The 14,378-nt window shown below is 42.6% G+C and overlaps 1 protein-coding gene across 1 annotated transcript in view; it reads left to right on the top strand.

Moving 5' to 3' along the window:
* LOC106655299 (agrin-like) overlaps positions 1 to 14,378 on the top strand; it is a 169,688-nt gene that overhangs the window by 36,669 nt on the left and 118,641 nt on the right. Inside the window, exon 3 of the mRNA XM_023461856.1 lies at positions 5,569 to 5,601. Coding sequence (XP_023317624.1) covers positions 5,569 to 5,601 — 33 coding nt within the window. The remainder of the gene's footprint in view (positions 1 to 5,568; positions 5,602 to 14,378) is intronic.

The following is a 14,378-nucleotide window of genomic DNA, read 5'->3' as shown; positions in this document are numbered from 1 at the left end:
CGATAAATGTAGCTACCATTCGAATGGATTTCACAGCCTCATTTCATTCTCTCCCTCTCGCTTGCTCGTACTTTCTATCTTAGATTTGTTCAGCATCCCCCTATCACTCCGTTTACGAGTCCCTTTCTCTCCTCTTCGTTTTTTCGGCAGCAGCGGGAGGATTGGTATACACCCACACGTATACTACAGAGAGAAAGAGATATATGTACAAAACAAGAGCAGCAGCTCAGAGAGACGTTGAGATACGGATATAGCCGCGGCGGCTATATACATCGGGGGACGAGAGAGAAACGAAGTGAGACAAATACAGACACGCGCGCGACGCGCGACGATTGTAAAAAGCAAGAAAAAAAGAGAGCGACAGAGGGAGAGAGAGAGGGAAAAGAGGAAAGTAGGGTGTGTTAGGCTGAGTATCGCAATCATGGCTCCGTAACTTAGCCCGCGCGCGCACAGTAGTGTTCGCACACCGTATATAGAGGCGGGGTAGAGAAAAAAGGAGTGAGCCGAGCGAAAGAAATATTCGCGATAAGAGAAATTTCCTCTCCTGGTGCTGCTGCTGGCTCGAGAGACGACGAGGGTGACGAGAGTAATACGCGCCCGTGTATATATATGCGCGCACGTGTATCGATGCAATTTACCTCGTTGCGCTATACTACTGCTGTTGCTGCTGTCGTCGATGCTGGCTTAACGTAAAATGTATAATGATGTATAGAGATGTACGTGTGTAAAAGAGCCGAGCTTGTTTACAATGAGGCAGTAGGATGTAAAAAAAAAGAAGCAAAAAATAAAGAAAAAAATAAAGAAAAAAAGAAATGGCTCGAGACTCGACACGACTTGATGAATTCTCTGTTATCCGAAGCCTTTACCCCATTTAGTACGAAATCCCTGTGTATTTGTGCGCGAACTGCTGGGTATACGTATGTATGTACGGAGTTGCAACTGAATAGCGTACCGTGCAGCAACGGGATGATGGTGAAAGTAGGACAAACGAAACCCAAAGTCTCTCTCTCTCTCTCTTTCTCCCTCTTTCTCTGTACCGTATATAAACCCGCGTTTGTTTGGAAAAATATAAAAGTACACACGATATAAAGCGAAATCAGTAACTGTTCTCTCTTTATCTCTTCTCCACGTGTGTTTGTATTTTTTTTCTTTATTTTGCCTACGCAAGTCCCCCGCTTTGAAAGCGAAAAACAATAAAATCACGTGAATCATTTCGCTGTCTCTCTATATTTTCTAATTATTGAATATACGCGCCCACGCGCTTGCTTTTGCTAGCATATAGAGGATCCCGCTTCTTCTTATTCTCCTTCTTTTGAGCCGGCACAAACACGGGCGCACACACGTGTATTTTGTGCATCTACTTTATGCTTGTATGTGCGGGCGAGTCTTGAGTGAGAGAGAGAGAGAGAGAGAGAAAGAGAGAGAAAAGAATGAGCTTGCGCTCGCGGATAGAGAGCGCGGCGCACAGAAACCCGCCTCTCTCTCTCTCTCTCGCTGAAGAAGCCTTTATGCATTCACCTGTATTATATACGTATACGTAGAGTACGGAAGCATTCGACTTTGATCTTTGAGGTTTCATAGTAACATCGTGGCGCAGTAGCAGCCGTTGCAGCAGTGGTAGTAGAAGCTTTGCTTGCACCTGCAGTTACACGCGAAGAATGATACAAGCTCCAAAGTACTAATCCAGCTGCTGCTGCTGCATCTACGGCTGCTTCAAATTTAGAGAAGGGTGGAGAGGAAGCAAGAGAAAAAGAAGGTTGAAACATCTAAGAAGCGAGTTATATTAGTTAATTAAATAACCTATCGACGAGAATTTTGATTTATAAATTGTCGACTCTAACAATTTCGTCGTAAATCTTTGCTCGAAGTCTTTGTTCCAATATATAGATGTCGATATACGTACACGCACGGTAAACCAAAAGAGAATCAATGATTCAACATCAATTTGCATCTCACGAGTCCACCCGCTTACCCACTTGCGGGGACGCGTGTATTATATACATACATACACGTCAACCAGAAATTGTACTTTCGCCCGCTATCTCGCGTACGCACTCACACACACATGCGCACAACAGAGTAATGGGAACAATCCGGAAGAACTACTCGAGAGGTGTATACATATATAGGAAGTTCAGCCACAGGATATGAGAGCGAGCTTGCAGCAGCGCAGTTTATAGCACCACGAGAAAAGTGTGCGAGAAAGAGAGAAATGCACGCGATGGTGGCTCTTGCAAAGAAGCTTTTGCCTCCACGTGTGTATGCATGCATGTGTGTGTGTGTATGCAAAGGTACTCCTATTCAACGAGCGAGAGAAAAATCTTGAATTCATTTTTTTCCCTTTGGCGTACACTACGTTATATACGTATATTTGCGAGTATGCGAAGGGAAGATTTGAGGTAGCGCCGCGAGTCGTACAGCCGACGCATATTCCAGGCTATAAATCGTTCACTGCACTTCTCGATGTCCCTGCGGAGTGAATGCGCGCACATATACACACACACGTGCGAACTCGCACTATCCTACTATATATGCGACGCGAGAGCGAGCTCTAGTAAAAATCTACGTCCTTTCACGCGCGCCCCGCGATCCATTCGCCGTCCCTGGAAAAGAATCGGTCCGAGCAGATCTCTTGGACGGGTTGTGGGCGAAGAGAGAAATGCAAGAGGTCGACATAAAAAAAAAGGAAAAATTGAGAGTGACGAAATGAACCAAGTTCGCGAGAAGAAGAGCTATATTCTTTTTCTCTGCGCTGAGTACTCACACACAATCGCACATACGTGTCGACTTATAAATACGAAAGAAGGGCTTACATATACTTACGATACATCGAGTTGGAAAATTGTTCACCTCGTCCCCGTCAATTATCGATCGAATTTTTCTCCGATATGCAATATATAATATATAATATACGGAAAGGAAAATACGGCGTTACGCGCATGTATATTATAATATATATCGGTGCAGCAACAGCCTATGTCGTGCCTATACACACACACACACACACACACACACACACACACATACACACACGGAAGCTCTTCTTCTATACATATATTTTACGAGCGCAAAAAAAGAACTCGCGCGCACGAGTACTTTCACTAGTACCAACAGCGGGGGCGGGTAATATGTTTGCGTCACGAGCGCACAAAGTACGTAGTATTTATTTGCGTGTGCATATACATCCACGCTGCTGCACTATTTGCCATCTAAGAAAAAAAGGATACGAGCGTGGGTGGGCGAGAAATTTTGTCTGTGTATATGCAGCCGCGTGTACGTGTGTATTTGACTCTAATATCCACTCCATACAGCTAATATAACTTATACTCGCTGCTTTTACGTATACGCAGGTGACGGCAACTTGTGTGTACGTTACGTGTGTCTGTGTGAGCGCAGGTGAGCTCGAGGGGGTGGTTCGGTACCCGTATCAGTGAAATGTGTACGGCATTGGCTTTGGTAAACAGCTTATACTGTAAGGTGTACCCGGCACCCCTTGCAGCTCCTCCATACCGCACCCTGTGCGCGCTATTCTTTTTTACAGGTCGGCTTTCAAGGCTTACAATGTTCTTATGTTTACATGGTCTCGTGCTCTCTGTTGTATCTAGTACTGTTACGGCACTATATTTAAGTCCACAGATACATATACGGTGGAAATGATATAATTCGAAATTATATAATTTGAATATTGCATAATTCGAGTCCCGATTGAATCAATATTTAAAAAAGTCACCTGATTCGAAGAAAATGTCGTACAATCAAACCTTTTATTTGTAATTTTCGAATTATGAGATATTTTCTTCAAATTTAATACTATTTAATAAGAATAAATTCCGTATCCTTGTTGAGCAAAACAGTAAATAGTACCTAAGTTACTGCTAGATGGCGGATGTCTCAATTGTCAAAAATCACAAGAAAAAAAGCAAGGTTCTAGAAATAAGAGATCTAGATCACTACCGTCTACTTGTCTAGCTTGTTAATTGCTGCACACACTTGTTACAAAAAATACTATTTCTCAATGGATATTCCCCATGCAAATAACATGGCGAAATTAAGAAATAGCAAAGTTGAATTTTAGTGATAATAAAATAAAGAATTTTGAAAAACGTTATCATTTTAAAAAAGGGGTAATAAATCATAGGAAATATTAAATGTATTAGTAGCAAGTAATTTGAAAATAAATCGAGTTACATGGTCGTTACATAATTCGATTTAATTGCAGTCCCCACAACTTCGAATTATTTCATTTCCACTGCATATAAGTTTTCTTGAAATTTTGTTATTGATTTATTTACTTACCTATTCATGTCATTCATTTTTTCTTCTCGGGTACTAAGGAAAAGAGGAGTGGAGTCAAACTGCATCGCTCGGGCTTCGATACCCAATATGTAAAGGCTCGCCTCAAAAATTTGAAATGTTTTCGCGATATCGCATAATTTTCGAGGGCTTTGGGGGGTTGCTGCTCGCAAGCAGCCAAGAGGATAAAAATGTTTTTTCATTCAAAAGTAGTAGCAATATATACATCGACAAATAAAGGTCCGCATGCCCTCACATACACACACACACACTTGCACACGCGCGCGCATCGGGCTGCAGCTCGGATGTTTTCCCAGTGTCGCACAGGCAGAAAGAACAAAATATACACCAACGGCAATAACACTAGAATGAAAAACATTCTTGTTTGTAACCGGCCTGGTGCATTCTCTCTCTCTCTCTCTCTCTCTCTCACTTGCGCATGTATAGTCGTTGTTTACGCAACAGCTAGCGAAAATTACACTCCCGCGCGTTTTCCTTCATTTCGCTACTCTCTCTCTCTCTCTCACGCGCGACAGCTCGCGTTATATCCTCACGCCGAGTCACCGCCGCCGCTCGTCTGTTTATTCATTTACGTCTTTTCATTTTGTTTTTTAATTCCTCTTTATATGCGCTGGGGAATTTTCAACGTTACACTGCGCCTCTTATTTCGCAAGAGTATGTGCGCGTGAATCGAGTATATAAATATACCCTTTGCATATTTCGACGAGAGAGAGAGAGAGAGAGAAAGGGTGAAAGACAAGTAAAAAATATACCCTCGCGATGTATACGTGTATGTATGTATCGTCAATAGAGCAAGCATAGCTTGATACACGAAACTCAGAGTAATTAATCTTGTGCTGCGTATATAGCTGGGAGCGTACGTGTGTGTACGAGAGGAAGGTTTGAAACCTTGTCCTCTCTCTCGCTCGCTCTTCGAGTACACACTCGTGTCTGATATCCGAAATCGTTGTAAGCAAGCGGAGTTGCGAGTACTCAAATGATTCACTTGCCACTAATGATATATATGAATATGCTCTTCCCTACATACGTATACGTATACATAGATGTATACGCGAATATATAGGCAGAGCATGTGTATATACTGTATATGGGTTATGTCTTGCTAATATCTGTGCGATGCGTTTGAGCCCCCCCCCCCCCCCCCCCCCCCCCCCNCCCCCCCCCCCCCCCCTCACCCAACGTTTGATTATTGTGCATGCGAGTATAGAAGATATAATTGACGCATTTGTTTAACCTCTTGATTTTCTGTTACAGGTAAGGAACTTAATTACCCAAGTAGTAATAATGGTGAGTGTTCTTACTTTAATTAACCATCTAACATTTTCATTCTCTTCTTTTTCTGCAATTATATTACGTAATTTGTACTGTGTGAATAAGCCTCTGTAGCTTAACTTTTTGTTCTGTATCTGAAGAATTGATCGTTAGCCGTCGACCTATATTAACCTGTACATAATAATTATATGATAATTCGTCTATCTGTGATTAATGGAAACAATTCAAATGCTCGAGTAAACACGATTAAAAAGATAAAGATATTTGAGTTGAGAATCTTATTACTGTGTGTACTCGTGTGTGTATTCATAGTTTCATATATCTTATTGAGTTTGGACTATATACCTGATTAACTTTGCTTCCGACTAATCCAATATCCAGGATGAATCTCGTTTATATATATAGCGTCGCCTTCATGCTTTATTGATTTTCATCAATATTTGATACTTCATTAGCATAATTACGAAGTGCCTTCAAATTTTTTACGATGCTTAGCCTTGCAAAAGAATAAAATTAAGGGAAAAAATAGCACGTAACACGTTTCGCCCATCCGCGTCTGGGTTTTTTTTTCGCTACCGTCGGTGTCTTTTTTTTACGATCGAAGACGTGCGGGTATCAGCTCGCTGCCAGTCGCCTAGCTAGCTCCTCTTGTCAATCCAGCTGATTAGAGAAAACCAAAGGGAAGGAGAAAGAGGGACACACCGAAAGCGAATTATGCCGTGGTTCGTCGATTTCAATTTGCCTGATGCACTGCCGGTCGGAGGAGTGTATCCCGCTTTACTCTGTATCCCGAGGAAATCAGGAGGAGATACTCCCACACTCGTCTGCGCACACACACAAGAATTATTCAGTATATTGCCTAGGAGCTCTCTTTGACGAGCTCAAGAAGGAGGGTGTATATTCTTCGAGGATTTCTCTTTTACGATTTTACGAGCTTTATGCTTAAGACGAAGTAACGAGGGAAGGGGGGAGATGTGTATGCACGAGCCTTTGGCGATCGAGCGAAAACCAGGAAAAATTTCTTCTTCCTTTTTTTTTTTATTTAAAATAAAAGTTTACGGCACTCGTATTAACTTAATTCGTTCGATTCGTGGGTGGGGATACGACAACCTATGGGAGAGCCAAACAAAAAATGTGTAATCGCTACTCGAGCGATAACTAGAGAAGATATGAAAAATAAAAACAAACGCTCGTGGCGTGCGGAAAATGCATACCACGTTGGGCGTTGATGCGGTGCCCGCGAATGAAAGAAAATCAAGCCCGATATACTTGAAATAATGCAAGTAGAATAAAAAAATAAAAAATGCCTCGCCACCGTACAACACGCTTTTCGCATATCAAATGAAATCGCATTTTAATTTGGGTACGCGTAAATCCATGCGGCATTGTGCGAGGGGTCGAAAAATACCGGAATAGCGGTGAAAAGTCAGAGCGAGCGAGATCTTGACCATCAGCGTGGCGTTTTTTTACGCGCGAGTGTGTATCAAGCGATGCGTCGTCTTCGTCGTCATCGTTATTTTTTTTACATTTTTGCATTCCTACGTACGAACTGCTTCTTTTATCTTACACCCATATTACACGACACAAAGCCGCCGCCACCGCTTCTGCTGCTGGACAGAGAGAGAGAGAGAGAGATTATGCATTAGCACGCTGCTCTGACCATGCCTCGAAAATAAACGAAATGAACGCAAAATAAATAAATACAAAAAAAAAAAACACCGAAATGTTGGCAAAAAGATTTTCTCTTCGCGTGTGTGCGCGCTCGCTGGCTTATATCGCATTTAATGGATTGTTTGAATGCGCAAAATTTTCTGCTTAGTTGTTGATGTTTTTTTATTTTCGTTGCCGGGAGGCGAGCAGTAGAAGCAGCAGGATGCGAATATCGCGAGCCACGCGCAAACTATTTTTAACCATTAATGTAATTGTGCATTACACGCCAAGCGTATTATCTCTATCTCTGGGTTTTGCGCAAATTGAAACACGTCTGACTGAAGCTATGTATATTTAATCTGTTTGAAAACGTGCTTTTAATAATTATTATTTGACAAGTTAATGGCTAGGATCGAAGTTCCCGAACGAAACTGTCATACAATGGTAGATGAAAATTAATTACATTCTTGCCGTACTATTGCACGTGTAACCTCGCGCACGGTAACAAATTTAGGTCTCGATGCAACACAGCGTCTCAAGGCAATTTAATCGCGGGGTTGTACCTATGCGCCACACTCGGTTATCTGTGAAACATCTCGAGCGATTCAAGTCGTTTTCTCGAACAATCCAGACAGCATTTGAATATGAACCACAGCAGCAGTTCTTTGTTTTCGAGTACGTAAAGTAGAATGGTCCACTTTTGAAAAAAAATTTGTAACTCGGTGAATCCAACAGAATCAGAAAAATTATAGCTTGAAACTAAGTTGTCTTTTATGAAAAATTCGAATGAGTGACAGAAATTTTCGTCGGACCATGTTTAAGATAAGTGTTCGGTTGCATTCTTATATACTTATTTTGACTTTGCCGCTTGTATTTTTACAGATTATGGTACTCGCCATCTAGTGGTGGAGATTAAAGGTAGTTCAAGTGTTCGAAAACTGGTCTTAATTTTTTGAAACAGAAATTTACCATTTTCAATCCATTAACGTTTTCAACATTATTCTAGCTGAAAATTGCCATAAACAAGTCAATTAATGGTTATGTATTTTAAACCCGTTCGAATAGTCATTTTTTGTGCAATAGGCCTCTATTAATGTTGAGCATTTCTACCACAACAGTTATGAAATTTCAGTATTCAACGAAATCTGCGATTAGACATGCGTACGTGCGCGCGCACGCAGTCGTCAAACAATCGGTGGTCAATCGGAGGTTTTGTAATGCCGAAGCGTTGGTAAATGAGCGATTTTAGACGAGGGAGGCAAACACGCGCACCCACCCAATAGAAAATTCTATTGACTTCGGTATACAGACGCTCCGCATCGTGGATCCCTCGGTTATGTATATGCACGCTCGCCTATGAAAGACATTTGAATATATAACGAACAAATATTCAAAAGGTTCTCCCTCTCGATACGTATACACACAAATATATTTATACGTCAACGATGCACAGTCGTATTTCGGACGTAATAGCCGTAACCGACCTCCCGCGCACGTGTACGTTCCGCGGTTTTAAGCGTTGTTGACTCTCGAATCATCGTTAGATTTTCGCCATACGATGTATAATAATGATAGTAATAGTAATAATAATAATAAAGCCTATACGACGGTTAAAGGGGGTGACTATGCGGACGCGTTAATTAAATATTTTAATGAAAATCAATGAAATAAAGCCACGGGCACGTTTGGCGTGGGCCATACTCGGGCAAATATTTGCCAGTCATAGCATCTTGCGTTGCTTTATTTTGCATCGATCCTCTTCCTGCCCGCCCCCTGTCGCCAGTCATTAGAGCTGCAGCGCTCTGATTCTTTATTTTCCGAGTACAGAGTTGTTGAGTTTTATAGCCCAAGCGTGCGCCTGGCAACAACGACGACGCACAATGGACGAACGATGCGAGTTCTCTCTCTCTGCTGCTGCTGAATTGTCGTATTTTTCGCGGAAATTGTTTCGAGTGATTTTCGTTCGATTTTTTTTTAGTCGTCGTCGTTGTTACTTGACATGTGGAACGCGCGAGTGATGAAGAGAACGAGAGAGAGAGAAAAAATCCACTGTGGCAGTTTCGAGCCAAGCTCGTGAAACGTCATAAAAGCTCTAAATATTTTTCCCCGAAAAAATCGTAAACATTTAATCGCCCGGGTAATTCGCTTATCAATTAGGGCTATCTTACTCGAAATTATTCTCCCCCTCGTTTTACGTCCTTTCTTTTTTTCTTTTTCTCGTCATTCGTGCATATTACGCAGCATAATAATACGCGCGCGCGCGCACGAGCGAAAATGGAAAAACGATGTGGTGAAGCGCGCACACACTCACACTAGTACTGCACACCACTGGTGCTGCTGCAAGGCAGTAGTATGTACCAATAATAAGGGAAACATTGTAAGCGCTTTAGAAATCTCGTTTGCTCGAATGCGTGTGCGCTACGTTATGCTTTTCTCGCTTTTCTTTTTTTTTTCGTCGTCGTCGCACACAGCCAGTCTGTGCCTGGTTATTTTCATTTAGCCAGCCAGCCAGCCAGCCGAGTTCTACTCGCACTCTAGCCTGATTTCCCCAGGTGACACGTCAAATCGGTAAGAATCGAAACAGCTTGCCTGCGCGTTATTTCTTTTTATTTTATTTTATTTTTTCCGTGTGCGAGTGCTTCGGGTGCATCATCAGCGTTCGCGCGGATACTATATTTCTTCTCTCTTTTTTGCACCATTGTCTTTATCGGCTCGAGACTACCTTCGCACATAAGCGAAGCTGGTGTGTGCGAAGCACACCTATACACGCACAGAATACGCGCACAAAGGTCGTCCGCGAATCAAACGAATTTATTACGCATCGCGCGTATAAGTGTAAGCAGCGTGCATTGATTGGCTGCAATCGATGCTGGAATTATTTTGCGAATTTTCATCCCATATCCCGGCTGACTTTCTGCTGGCTGCGGCGCAACAGCAACAGCATCGGTAGCATCAGCAGCCCTTTCGCATGATTAATGAAACCATATTAAGAACGGGCCAAAGTACGCACCGACGTACAATTTCACTGAATATCAAATAAACCCCGTACAAGTACTCTCGTATCTCATTAATATCCATTTAATGCAACGCAGCCTTACACTCACACGCTCACAGACACGCATTTATACGTGCACTTACACGTCTCATCCGTATATATACGTTTGTACGTCTGCATTATATTATATACACGATTTTCAACGAAAATCCACTCGGTCGATCTATGGTTGGCTGGCTGGCGCGCTCTCAGGCTAAAAACGCGCGTCTGTAAGTAAGTAGACTTTATTAAAATGGCCCACTCATGTGGATGAATTTATCCGCGACGTGCGCTACTGCACTGTGTGTGTGTGTGTTACTCCGTAGAAGCCTTATTTTCTCACTCCGTGTAGCTCTCTGCCATAGTGCTGCATTCCAGCCTCTCTCTCCCTCTCCCCCTCTCTCGATGCACTCTCATTTAACGTTACAAATTACGCCGACTCTTTGACTTTTTCTACTTGTACTGCACTATACTAATCGCATATATATTATAGTTCCAACTCGGTAGGGCTATACCTAGGCATTAAAGAAGAGAAAAAGTATCGTCCCGAGCGCGCAAAGAGAGAGGAGAGAGAGAGATAATGGCGGGCGTATATTTTTCGAGAGCTGCAGCAAGGCAAAGATAAAGAACGGGCGCGAATCTTAGCTCCGACAAAGTATATATAAGAGCAGCAGCAGCTTCTTCTAATCTGCTCGGGTACGCGTACGCTGCTAATTTTCCAGTAAATAAACGCGCGCGCCCGAGCCAGCTGAGATTTCCGGTGCCCGAGGAAGAATTATGCGAATAAAACTTTATGAGGCGCATCCGAGACATTCCTAGACTCGAGCCGCACTATGGTTCTTGCGGCCGCACCCCGCGCGATTGATACGGCTCAATTCGGAAACAAGGCGAAGTTGCGCGTTAATATCCCGTCCCCCAAAGAGACGTTTATTATTGTACGATTAAACGCGCGTATGGAATCGGTAGCTAATTTAATGCCTTTTTGAATGGCGCTGGGGACTGCAGCTTACAGCAATAATTACTCAAAGTTAATAAACATTTCCATCAAATTACGCGATTATTGACATTATCAGCTGGTGCTGCTCGGGGTATTATGTATATGTACGCCAAGGGGTCACAATGCAACGAGAGAGAGAGAGAGAGACACACACACACATTCGAGCACTGGAGCTTAGTTTCCGACGTAGAGGCAGGCGACAACAGCAGCAACAGCGACAGCCAACGGTGTATACCCACAATGAGTGAACTTTCCTATTGTCAAGTGTAGTCCTTGATGGGCTTGGTCACTACACATAGTCCCTGGAGAGAGAGAGAGAGAGAGAGAGAGAAAGCGAAGCAGACGTGCAGCCGGGAATGAGACACGAGATGTGTTGGCTCTGATCCTCCAAACAGCTCCTCCTCTCGCCGCGCCGCTCTTTCCCCGATAAATGTACGAAACAGCAGGAGAGCTGCGTGTCGACTCCGAGAGAGAAGTACGCTATATATCTCGATGGAAGCAGCAAACTATACCACCCCACCGACCCATTGGCAATTTGGGCGAACCTCCCCTGTAAATTAGAAAACGATGTTGCCGATATGCGACGACATTTACTTTGCGCGATTTCAATTGTAACGTGTTTTCGCCACAATCGGACACAATTAAAAAATCTCTGGTAGAATTGCTCGACATCAGTAATAGCCCAATGAATAAATAATGACAACAATGTACATTTTTTTAAAAATTCATTATTATTAATAGGCTTTTTTTTGGATGTGGATTGTATTAATTGGATTTTTTTTGTTACAATAATGTCACTAATATCAAGCGCATTTGAAATGACTTGAAAATGAAAATTTTAATGTTTCGAAAAATTTAGACTAGTTTTCAACCATTTTAAATACAATATTCCTACTTTAAGCTTTCACCACTAGATGCTGCGAGTACCTTCATCTGTAAATCTGCAAGTGGTAAAGTCAACCTAAAAGTATAATAATTTGAATGCACATGGTATGATTATACAAATGTCGGTGTGACATATTTCCCGTAAATTAACCTTTCACATTTCAAATGTAGAAAAGAAAAAATAATTATTGAAATTGTATTCGTTAAGTCTGGGAATGCCCAATTTTAATGACCTTTCTAAGTTTAAGAAACTTTTTTGTTTGCCAAAAACTGGTCATTCAATTTTGAGCATACATCTACCATGGAAGACTTTATTAAATATAACAAAGTTCTCAACAAAATGAATATCATTCACTTGCGAGTTTTTCTACGTATAACTTTATTACAAATGAGAGGCAAGAGAGCGAAAAAGAGTGAAAAATATTAATAATTGCCCTCGTCTCGGGAACGCGCGCACAGACACACATGTTCACGCGTGGCAACTTTGTTTCTTCCATACCGACAATTTGAATCGAAAAATAAAACGTTGAAAGCTCAAACACATATGTGAACGCGCGGATTTTATTCGGTCCGTCGGACGCATACACTGCAGAAACAGAGAAAGAGAGAAAAATAACTGCAACCAAAGCGACGCGCAGCGAGCACTCGTGACGTCGCGACGACCGCTGCAGGTAAGTCGAGCGCGCGAGTGCATACAACGTATCGTTAATCAATTGGAAACGACAAATTATGCACATGTACATATCCATCGAAAACTTTTGCCATTTGCTTGTACAGCAGCAACGAAAAGAGTAAAAAATTACAAAAACATGGACATTTTTTGGTCTAAACTCGCGACAACGCAACAACTATAACCTCGTAACCCCTTTTAGTCTGCACGGGCATACATACCCGCAGTGTTGTGCAGCAGTGGCACAATACATTTCACTTATATTCTCTGTTTCTCTCGCTTTCGCTTGCTCTGTCTCTGGGAAACCAATGCGCGCTCGACGTAGTAGTACTTCGACATTGTCGTCATTGAACGAATCTTCTCTCGCGTACACGAAGAGCTTGCGAATTCGTCACCTGCGGCTACGAGAAAAGCTACATACCAGCGAGCGAGCGAGAAAAAAAAAGTATACAGGGACGGAGGTGAAATAGAGCAGCAGGGCTACGCGTAAGTGCCGAACGCCTCGGGCTGTTTTATTGGCCTGAGTGTGCTGCTGCAACGTTACGGAGAACTCGGACGTACACACACACACACACACACACACACACACACACACACACACACACACACACACACACACACACACAGACACCCATTGGGTATATAATACAGCACTGAAAGGTGTCCCACAGAAAAATCAGGTCAGCCATCAAGACCCGAAGGCCATTCTCGGCCTTATCCCAGGTTACATACACCACCAACAGCGTCGCAGCAGCATTTCGCAATTACGAACTATTTTACGACAAAGCGAACGTCGCGCGCGCGCGATCCGGAGGCTACCTATATATACACTACTGCCTGAACAATTTTTGTGAAAATTGCTCGAGAGACGCTTTATGATAAAAGCCTTTCGTCCCTTGGTAGTAAGCGCGAGGCTTTTCATGCGGCGTGCAGCGGATAGTTTTCTATCTCCCTTCAATCGACGGTTGAGCGCCACGGGATAAAAATCAATTTCCTACCCGACTTTATACTACATTTTAAACACGGACATTCGTATTGATTTTCCATTGATTCGGCCATGGTTTGGAAATGTAATTGCTCGGGATTATTAATTGATGATTTTATACATCAAGCTTTAAACCGTTTACGGCAAATGTGCGCTTCTCTCTCCTTCTCTCTGCTTCAGCACGACCAATATAATACATTATATACGTATAAAAGCGGCCGTATATGTGTGCTTCGTCGAGCATCGATTCATTATTAAAATAATATCGGATGGCTTCTATATAAATTCGTTGCACTCTGTCTGGTGAATCGATTTTCGCGAAATATTACCGAAAGAGAATATCAGCGCGTGCGTTAAACAAAAACTGCTCTCAGTTACAAAAATTACCACAACCTTGCTGTCAGGATACTGGAATACATTTGGGCTCGAAACACACGTGTGGGCTAGCAGGAGCCTTACAGCCTGCCTAGCAATTTCAAAAGAAAATGCTTTGCGTAAATGCACGATGTACGCTATCTCGGTGCGCTAGCTGCGGAGCAAACCATCTCTCTCTCTCTATCTCTCTCTCTAT

Source organism: Trichogramma pretiosum, unplaced genomic scaffold (assembly GCF_000599845.2).
Source record: "Trichogramma pretiosum strain Unisexual culture from Peru unplaced genomic scaffold, Tpre_2.0 scaffold12, whole genome shotgun sequence".
Lineage (NCBI taxonomy): Eukaryota > Metazoa > Arthropoda > Insecta > Hymenoptera > Trichogrammatidae > Trichogramma > Trichogramma pretiosum.
Note: the sequence above shows the minus strand (reverse complement) of the source record. Positions and strands in the feature narration are given on the sequence as shown.